Source organism: Dendroctonus ponderosae, unplaced genomic scaffold (genome assembly GCF_020466585.1).
Source record: "Dendroctonus ponderosae isolate FM_Combo_2020 unplaced genomic scaffold, Dpon_F_20191213v2 Dpon_F_20191213_9, whole genome shotgun sequence".
NCBI lineage: Eukaryota > Metazoa > Arthropoda > Insecta > Coleoptera > Curculionidae > Dendroctonus > Dendroctonus ponderosae.
Genome location: NW_026019116.1, coordinates 823,175 through 834,182, shown reverse-complemented (window position 1 = coordinate 834,182; position 11,008 = coordinate 823,175). Strand labels below are relative to the sequence as shown.

General features: G+C 36.6%; 1 protein-coding gene across 3 annotated transcripts in view; it reads left to right on the top strand.

Moving 5' to 3' along the window:
- LOC109537653 (CCN family member 2) overlaps positions 1–11,008 on the top strand; it is a 125,581-nt gene that overhangs the window by 93,424 nt on the left and 21,149 nt on the right. For all 3 annotated transcript variants that reach the window (XM_048669722.1, XM_048669723.1, XM_048669721.1), the window contains exons 4-6: positions 1,415–1,595; positions 1,651–1,742; positions 5,811–5,937. In XM_048669722.1, coding sequence (XP_048525679.1) covers positions 1,415–1,595; positions 1,651–1,742; positions 5,811–5,937 — 400 coding nt within the window. The remainder of the gene's footprint in view (positions 1–1,414; positions 1,596–1,650; positions 1,743–5,810; positions 5,938–11,008) is intronic.

Here is an 11,008-nt window from a genome sequence, read left to right as displayed (position 1 = left end):
CTAGCTAATATTTTCGAGGCATCAGCCCAAATTGGACGGAATGACGGCAGTTTTGAATCACCTTGTCTGTACACAAATATACGAAAAGTGTAAATATTGTACCATCGAATACATCTCCTCTAGAAAAAAAATTGTGAATCTTACTGTCAATAAATTATCATGAGATTATAAACTGCAGATGTTAATAGTACGCCCAACCGAAAAACCGGATTCCAGTTTGTTCGAAATTGTTTTGCGCTTCCTCGCATGATTTATGGTGGTTTGGCCAATAAAACGGCACAATATTCGACAGCTTGGGCTGTTGTTAATCATCGCGGTTTATTTTCATCGAAAGCAAATGAAATGTGAATAGAATCTGGATGAAAAATTACACAGCTCGAAATATTTTGGGGAGCTATCTGAAATATTTAGTGTTTAAAACAGACTTGGCTCCATTGTCTCTATTGACAAACTTTTAAAAAAGGTGGTTTAGGAATGTCTAGGAGGGTAGAAATATAATGACACAGTTGGAGCAAAAGCCCCATTTTTTGGCTGAATATCACATTCGCAGACCAGTGGAACTTGACAAACTAATGCATGTTCAATCGTTACAATGAACATGTCTGGTCTATTGAAAATCCACACTAAGGACGACATGGGTCCGATGACTTGGCGCCATACGATCATTGGCCCATAAATTTACGAAGACAAGTTGAACACAGATGGGTATTTGCACTTTTTAAAGACCTGCCTTACCGATTAGATCGATGACAACATTTCTATCCGCCCCTTGGAAATCCTTTGGATCCAGCAAGATGGTGCTCCACCACATAATGCTAGAAGAGGGGCTGATTATTTATCTGCAATATTTCTCGGCGAGTCATTTCCTACAATGGGCACATGCAATGGCCGGCACGATCACCAGATCTTTCCCCTTTAGATTATTATTTATGGGGAATTATAAAAAACCTCATTTATAAATATGTACCCGCCGATATTAATGACCTACGACGGAAGATTATCGCAACCTTGGACCAAAATTAGAAGAAGAGACGATTTAAGATCAATACAAAATTTAAGAAGATACGGAGATTTGTGCTTGAAAGTGGAGAGGGAACCCTTCGAGCAACGCCTAAAATTCGCTTGATTTACTGGTTTCTCAAAGTTTAGGTTTATCTTATGTAAATTTATAATCCGGAAATAACAGCATTTTTGAAACTTTCAAAGCACATTTTGGTTAACTCTGGATTGCGTAACTTTGCCCCAATTGAACCAATTTTGTAAGTTAGCTCCAAAAACGTACACGGAAATATTGATCGACATAAATTTCCGACTAAACACTTCATTAAAACGTTATGGACGCTTTATTTCCTTTCCTTTCCGTACCTATATGATTCTGGCTAACAAAACCCTAAAAATTTATCTGCATTTCTAGGACGAAACAATTTATCCTTGTCCAAATCCATGCAGCTGTCCTCGAACTGAAGGAGAATGCACAGATTGCAGTCATTGTCTAATGCAGCTCGGAGAGCCCTGTAGCCAGGAAAGTCCTTGCGATTTGCAAAAGGAACTAATTTGTAAATTTAAGAATGGGGACTCCGAAGGAACATGCACAGGTAAGGTACTGAAAATATTTCAGTCAAAAAATCATGTCATTCTAAACTATTGCAGAGTCATCCGGAGTCCCATGCATCGTTTACAACAGAACCTATGACCATGGAGAGACGTTTAATCTGGACTGCAGAACGCAGTGTACTTGCCAAGTGAGTTGAAGCATTATCATTGTTATCTGCAGGGTTGCGACAGCTTCTACCGCTGTTTGGTGTGTGTACTTTAGGGTTCTTTTGCGGCATTTCTTTTCTCCAATTATAATCCCGAGGCCATACCATATTAACTGTCCTGTCTCTAATTTCTTTGAGCTTCTGAGCACGCTTCGTGACCGTCGTCTGATTTTTTCAGTTCGTGAAAAAAACGGAAACTCAACTGAAACCATCCTGGAAGCTCCCAGCTATTTCCTTTTCAAGTGAGTTTTTCTTATTTAAAGCAGTCGGTTTTCTCTTTCGAGTGATGTTATAGGCCGCATTTACGCGTTTTTGGTTTTTTCTTGGCAAATTTTTGAAAAATCCACGTTGTGCAACCACCAATCGCTTCGATTCAGTATCTCAAAAAATCCTGAAAAGTCCCAGAAATTTCCTGTTAAAATGAGGTTTTCCTCATATAAAGCAGCAGATTCTCTCTTTTGAGTGATATTCTGGGCCGGCTTGAGAAAGTTTAGGTTTTTCCGTGACATTTTTTTAAAACTCATCTATCTATACCAACGGCAAATCGCTTTCCCTTAGTACCTGAAAATTTTTGAAAAATCCGTGTTATCCAACTACCGATCGCTTCGATTTATTATCTAAAAAAATCCCGAAAAGTTTCAGAAATTTCCTGTTAATGTGAGGTTTTTCCCATATAAAGCATCAGATTCTCTTTTTTGAGTGATATAACGGGAAGGCTTGCGAAATTTTCAGTTTTTCCTTGACATTTTTTTTTAAACTCGTCTATCTATACCAACGGCCAATCTCGTCTCCTTAGTAACTAAAAACTTCCTGGAAACTTCTAGAAATTTCCTATTCAAGTGAGTTTTCCCAACTCAAAGCAGGCGATTTTCCATTTCGAGTGATGTTATGTGTTATGAAGAATTTTGCAAACCAAAAATAATATCCTCAGAATGCAAAGAAAAATAGCTGAAAGTAAAAGAAATCAATATAAAGAGTATTTTATTCGCTTTGTGTCCGATAATGGACAAAATTAATACTCCAAATGCATTCCAAGGCTTAAAGCAGCAACAACGCTACACGTGTAAGTAAAAATATTTAAGTATCTGAACGAAGAATTCTAGTCTCTTCCCAAATTTGATTGTCCTGACTAATCACCTGTTAGGCCTAATTAATTTTAGAATGTTTCAAAGTATTGCAATTGTAATGTATTTAATGTGTGATATGATGAGGCTGTTGACGAACTGTGGTTGTTTTTTAAATTAATGACAAATCTTTTTAACTATCTTTAATCTTATTTCAGAAAAACTGATAATGGTGGAAAAATACACCGAAACGTATTTTGATTGATAAATAGGGACAATAAATGACTGATACCCAGGAATGAATTTGATTTGGAATTGAGGTTTTCCTCGTTAAAAGCCTTAGGGTTGCTCTTTCGAGTTACATTCTGGGCAAGCTTGAGAAATTTGTGGTTTTTTGTAGAATCTTTTTTTTAAATCTATCTATTTATACCAACGGTCAATGAAACTTTTCAGTCAGGAAACTTCCAGAAATTTTCTAATCAAGTGAGTTTTTTCTCATGTTCCTCAGGCAGAAAATTGTATGTGGTTACTCAAAATTGGCGTCATTCATTTCAAAGCTTAAATAAAGCCCGAAAAAAAATGACGCAAATAAACATTGTAAAATTTGCTTCAACTTAGGCAACATTTCTCCTTGAAATGACCATTGGATTAATTATTCTGAAAAATCACGGATTCATCCAGATATTTCTTGGCAAACATGTCAGCGTTAAGGCTGCAGTCATTTGTGGTGAGTTTTTTTAGATTATGTCCTTCCAAACCTAATACGTTTCACATTTGAAGACAAAGAAAATTAAAGTTGCCATAACAGAACATGATTGCTGAGGTCATTCTGGAGACCGTACTCATACACAAGGCTTTAAATATTGTTGAGTTTGATCGGCTTTATTCCAGATTTGTAGACTTACCAACGATGTACAGGCTAAATGAAATGAACAAGCTGCTATCTTTTTTGCAACCCTCTTGCGTCCATACTTAAACAGAGGATTCCCTAAGCGACTTCCTGTTGTCGCGCTGTTTTTAGCAATTTCCATCCATTTTAGTCGTGCAGTTCGCTTGATGTCATGGTACCATCTTGTATTCGTTCCACCTCATGATCTTCCTCCCATCCCTGGTCTGCATTGTATTATTTTGGTGTTCTCTCACTCATCTTTCGTCACCTCTCCTTGCCACATGTCCCGCAAAGTCCCGTTTCATCTTTGTTACCATTTCTAGTCCATCCTTGACTTGTGTATGTTGTTTTATGTATTCGCTTGTCTTCCTATCTCTTATAGAAATACCCATCATTGTGCGTTGTTTTTTCATTTTTGTAAGGGTCCACATCTGTGCTCCATACCTTAATACTGGCAATATACACTAATCGAACCCTTTTGTGCGTATTCGTTGAGGGATCTTTTTATGTTTCTTCGTTCTCTTTCAGCATCTTTATTTCCTTTTCCTAATTGTACTTGTTGTCCAAGATACTCATTGACGTTTCCCAATTGATTGTTGACTATTATATTCTTTTCCTTCCTGGGTTTCAGTCAAAGTGTGAAATAAAGATAAATTATATCGTTTATTGCACAACGTTTCGGCGAGACAACAACGCCATCATCAGATTTAAAATTCATACAAACTGCAAACACCAATTTACGATTACAAGATGTTGTACGAAAAGTTTAATTTATAAAGCTTAACGTTTTCATTAGTTCTTGAGTAAAAAAAGCATTCTTTTTGGGAGAGCAAAACCACAGCTTGCAAAACATTTGAAAAACTTACCTCGTAATTGGGAAACATTAGATTCATTTAGGTCTTTGCTGTCTTGAAACCTTAAATTTGTTCGAATTATTGTCTACATTTGCGAGAATGGTGTGTATGTACTGAGATAAGCGGAAATAGTTTTAATTTTTCACTAGTGTACTGGGTGTTCTATACTCATGGCATTATTGGGATTTGGTAAATGTTTATATAAATCAAACTGTGAATGCTTTTACGGCCGGTCAAATCACATTCAGAAATGTTTTTCGGGGTTTGGAGCCGTGGTCCATGGGAATTTCTTTCTGACGTTTCGTCGACAACGGCGGTGGACATTATCAAAAGCGATGGCAGTGAGCGAAGTGATCTCCCGTGCTTTCCGACTAAGACTTTAGGTGATTCAACTACCGTGACTTGATGTTTTAAACAGACATAGCCATTCAAAGCTTTTTGCCTTTACTGCAAGCCTGCAAGAGCCTTGGTGGGTTAGGGGTGCGGGTTTCGGGGTTTGTGGGACTAAGAGCGAAGAGTAGTAGTATGAACGAACGAAAGAAAAGAAATAAAAAAAGTAAGAGGACGAGAAAAGTAGTGGTTTGTGGCGATTGGTTTTAAATTTGGAAGAGTTTGAGAGTTTAGGTGCTTTCCAGGAGATTCGAGATGTCGGGAATCANAGGGGGGGTCTGCTATTAGACTTGTTGGGGTTAAGTAGCGTGGGTTAGGGATATCTGTATATGCATAATCTTTTTATTAGGATAATAACTGTCTTATATAATAATAATAGTAAGAGGTGTGTACACACTGTGTGAAATACATGAATCGATTTGTTTGTAATGATGTGTGTACTTTTTTGTAGTGTGATTTATTTTCAAGCTTTCAAACAAATTTTTGCTAAGTGCGTTCGACAGTTAAGTCGTCATCCGGAGATCTACAAATTGCATTAAATAATACGCTTTAGTATCCATGAGGGCTACAAAAGGGGTAGATAAATAACTTAATCGTCAACTGATACTGTGTTGAGTTGCGGTTTTGAGTTGTTGGCGCTCTGTGCGCTAATGAGTTATAACTCATCGCGTCTTCCCTGTTTGAGCAAATCACAAAGTGTGATATTTATGAATCCTACTTAAAAATGTAGAAAATAAACCACCATAATCGTTTGCATGGAATCACTACCTCCATTTAATAAAAATAAAATGAGATAAATTTGGACTGCTGGGAAGGATATAACCAAAATGGAATGCATTATATTTCTTTCCAGAATGGCACATATGGTTGTTCCTCTTTATGTCCTCAAGAACACATATCGCCTAGAGAATGTCAGCACCCGCGATTGGTAGACGTTACTGGTCAGTGCTGCAGAGAGTGGATGTGTGATAGTAGAACAGGTAAAAATATGTTTTTTACGAACTTTTTCCGTTGAAACTGAAAGAGCGTTTTAAATCAATTAACATGAACTGTTTTGGTTTTCGGTAGCAATAACATATAATATACAGGGTGATTCAAAATTTGCGTAATTCCTTTTAAGGGGTTATAGGGGCTCACTTGGAGAGTACGGGAGAAAAATTTAAAATTTTTTCTCGCAAATTTCTAGAAGTGATTAACAGTTGAAAATCGAATTTCAACTTTGTTATTAAGCATTTCAGTATAATCTCACTAATCCGGCACTTCAATAGACAGATGCGTCCAGTAATCTGGCAGTTTCCGCAAGCAAAAATAATCGAATTTAATTAAAAAATTACCGATAAATATGATTTTCGTGCCAGCGATGGATAGCTGGAAAAATTCAAAAAGCGATTAGTTATCCGTCTGTTAACCATATCGTGTGAAAAATTATCAAGCACCAAATCTGCATTACAGCCATTTATCCAGCATTTTAAAGACAAAATAGAGGAACCTGGTCTTTTTCCTGACCAAATCAATAATGCAGACGTGAGTTTTCTGTTCTGGAGACTGTTGCTCAATAAAACATTAGCGAATTCGTGTCACTTCGGTTGTGAAGTGAGTAAAGATTTCCAAAATTCCGAATTCAGATGCTACTGGAACGCACAAACTGGACTTGTTAGTGATTGGTAAAGCTAAAAATCTCAGGGCTTGCAAGAACATTAATCTGCCAGTCTGCTCCAAGAACCAATTTAAAAGTTGGTTCACGAGAGAGGTATTTAGGGGATTATTTCATAAAGACTTTGTCCCAGAAGTCAAGAAGTCTATGAAACGATCCAACTTGCCTATAAAACTTTTACTCGTACTTGACAATGTTCCAGGCCACCCAAATGACCAAGAATGAAATCAAGTGATAGGAATATCCAAACCATCTTTCTATCACCAAATTGCACACTTTTAATGCAGCCGATGTATCAAAATGTTATCCCAAAAATAAAGTCCTTGTATAAAAATAAATGCTGATCCATATTATATCTCAGGATGGTGACATAATGCAGAGCTTTAATGAATTGAATTTGAAGGATGTTGTATTCTCTCTCGCTTCATCTTCATGGAGAAAGTCATGGCCTACAATAAACGCTGTATCAGAAACAGAAGAAAGACAACAAAGGGACCCTGAAGATAATCTACCTATTGCCGATTCGTTGCAAAATCTGAAGTGGAAAAAGTGAAGAAAACTGAAATTTTTGGTTTAAAAAGATCGAAAAAACCGAGCAAATTACCACAGATAAAGGAATATGTGAAGCAGTACATGAAGGGGAAACCCTTCTACAACCATTGGGGGCATCAGCTGCTACAACTGTAAAAGTTAAACCAGATAAAACATTTTATTCTTTCAATACCATTCATAACATGGGCAGAATAAAACGGCATGTCTGCCGAAGATATTATAATTCTTCGAAACATGCGAGAAAAGGTTTTAAGCCAGGACTGTAAGTTGCACAAAAGCAGACCTCAATTAAGAGTACCTATTTTAAAACTGTGTATGTATTTACATGTTAATTTTGAGATATGTTTCAGTTACAATAAAACATGCGGTCTAAAAGGATCACTAACCGGCAGACAATTATTTATTTTATTTATTATGATGTTTTCTGTTCAATTTATTTATTTAAGGTCTCCTCGACAGCTGTAAGCCACTTACAGAGTGAGACCATATAACAATAATACGACCACGTATAATATATTGAATATTTCAACAAAATTATAATATTTTGAAACATACACATCTGGTGTACTATAGTCCAGTCTCCCCCAGAAAAGCAGATATCCTCAGTGTCCCCGAATTCATTAGAAGATCTCATGATTCTTAGAAGGGGTGAAAACTTTGAAACGTCGGTTCTACTCGGTCTTGAGGTCATTCAGGAAACAAGGAACGTAATTTCACTAAGTTCACTAAATATGATCGGACAATTCATGGAGCCAAAAATCAAACCCCGCAAGTTCAACCAGTGTACGTCGATCCTGTAGAGATGCGAACAAATGATTTCCAAGAAGTTTAGAATGATATTATCCAATAGGTCAGTAAATCCCATGTGTACGGTAACTTAAGTATTTTATGAAACGTCTGTGTTAGCCACGAATGGAGACCATACGATAGATGCATATTCAACCTTGGGTCTAACCAAGCTATTAAACAGGATTTTCAGCGTACGAGTGGAAGTAAAGTCTCTAACAAAACGATAACAAATCCAAGCAGACTCATCGCTTATCGTGACAATTTCTGGTCAAAAAGAAAACCGAAATCCACACATGTTGTGACTCTAGAAAATGGGGAGACACCAATCTTATATATACAGGGTTATTCACGCTATACGGCACGGAAGTTTGCGGCTAAACCGATTGAGTTTTATGAATTGTCCGACTCCTACCGAGCGCACATTTTAAAAATATTTTTGTAATGCACGGGGTGTCCCAAAAGCTCTAAAGGTATTAAAGTTGCATTTTTTTAAATGGAATGTCCTATATATTGTAACGGAAATGGCCTGGGGTACTCTCGTTTGGAATGGGGGATCGAAATTCATGGTATTTCAGTAAATGGGAGCCCCATTTGGGCCCCATTTACTGTCAAATATGACACTGACAAGCGGGAAGTTTCGCACCTGTTCTGGAGATTTCTAGAACTATCTGGAATACCTGGAGAAAACTATATAAGCCACGAACCAGACGGGAGTGAGTGAAGTGACAGGAGCGACCAGGTGCAGAAGAAGGTTAAACCCGCGAGTCGGAAACGCGTGTTTTCCTTGTGTTATTGTTATTGTTAGTGAAGTTGACGGTAACTTTGAAGTTAGTTTGTTCCTGTTCCGTAGATAAAGTTGTACCGAGTGGAATAAAAGTTGGAAGCAGAAGAAAGAGTTTAATACTCGGCCATCCACGGTACAATATTATTGCATTTTTGGATTCGCTGAACAAAATAAGTGTCTGTTTTAATAAGGTTTATAATACCTAAATCTTAAGGTATTTTAAATAATACGAATTTAATCAAAATTTAATCTAATTTTCACGTGTCAAATACTTTATAAATATTTAAGTTATGTAAGGGTAATTTATAGTGAAGTGTAACAAGATATAATATTTTATATCCCAATGATAATAAACTTACCATAGGATGTCCACAAATTTAAACTAATCAAATAAGAACTTTAAGTACCTCTAACTTGATTAATTTAAATACAACCCCATATTTTTTTAACTTACCAGGAAATGCAATTTTTAATTACCTATCTAATGGTATTAAGATGTTAATAGCTAAGTTTTTGCCTTTTTATAAAATACGTCAAATAGTTGTTCTGTGCACCATTTGGTGTTGTTTAATTTAAGGTTCCAATGTATCTAAGTTATCTATGCCATTTACACATGTCAAATCATTTATTTTATTTGTCAGTTTAGACTGCAAAGTCCCTTTTTGGTAGCTAGAGTGGTATTGTTTTTTGTAATTGTAGACGTGTTGGTCGTTATTTTAATATTATTATTGTGTTGCTAAGTGAAAATGAAGAATTATCCAAGAGAAGAGCGTATTGACATGATTTTCACCCTTGGAGAATGTCATAAAAATAGTTTGTTGGCTTCTCGAGTTTATGCTCAAACGTTTCCTGAAAGAAATCATCCTAAGCCAACAGTTTTTAAGCGCTTATTACACCAATTTGAGGAAAGTGGGAGTGTCAATTATAAAAAACCCATTACAAGGAAATCTGTCACTGAAGATGAAGAAATTGTTTTCACGGTAAATGGTTCAGTTATCGAAAATCCCAATGTTAGTCAAAATCTAATATCCAATAGTACTATCATTAGTCAATCAAGTATTTCCAGAATTATCAAAAAGCACCACTTTTATCCTTATAAAATTCAGCTTTGCCACGAACCTTTAGATTTAGACATTATAAATCTTATTAAAACAAACACTTATTTTGCTCAGAGAATCCAAAAATGCAATAATATATACGCTATTTCATTGAGAAAAACACAACAACACACACTTTGATATTTTTAGGGCTTTTAGGACACTCTGTACATTACAAAAATATTTTTTAAATGTGCACCCGATAGGCGTCTGTGGATTCATCAAATAATACTTTGCAAAAAACAAACTGGCTAGCCGCAAACGTCCGTGCCGTATATCGTGAATAACCCTGTATATTCGATCATATCACGTTTCAAGGAGTAAGACGTGACGCTACATTTGGTCACATTAAGGGTAAGTGGCATCCTACCAGACTATGCAGTTATATCATCAAGAAACCGCTGAAGACGAAGACAGTCATCAAGAGAGGGTACACTACAGAATATGTTCATGTCGTCCACATATAAAATGGCATTAACATCGACAACAGCAATAAGTAAGCAATAATAAGGACTTGAGATTCACGATTTCCACGAGCAGATCGTTTTGTTTCGCACAAACATCACCAGCATTAAATTCAGAAGAGGCGATGGATCTCCGAAAATATGTAGCAAAATCATTCAGAATGTCCCAGGGATCGGAGTAGGAAGCGTCCCCATCCATAACAGTGTCCGCACTCGTGCCATAAGATCTCCTGGAATTGATCAGCTTCCAAAATTCCTCAGGATTCACAGATATATCACCCTCAACCCTCTCACAGTAACGCCCATAAGCACGTCTTATACCTATCTTCAAAGTAGCCCTCACCAAACTAAAGCGCGAAAGATTTATTTAGTTATTAGGGGAACGATAGAGTTTCAGAAGCAACCGTTTCTCTTTTACCAGGAACTATTTCACTTTCTCTTTTACCATCATCCAGTAATCCGAACATTTCAATAATCCGGCACCCTCTGGGTTTCAATAGTTCAATTTCAATAGTTAGTGAGATTGTACGGTATTTTGAAATGGCCCCATCTTGGATTGATTTTTTGATTAAAAGCCAAAGCAACAATTTTTTTTGTCATAAGCCGTTAGTTACTTACATCGTAAGGTGGTTTCATTTGAAAAAATAAGTTGATGGTCGTATCTTATTTTAAACCGCCCTATAGATAAATTTAGCACAAGCCCAGACAGCA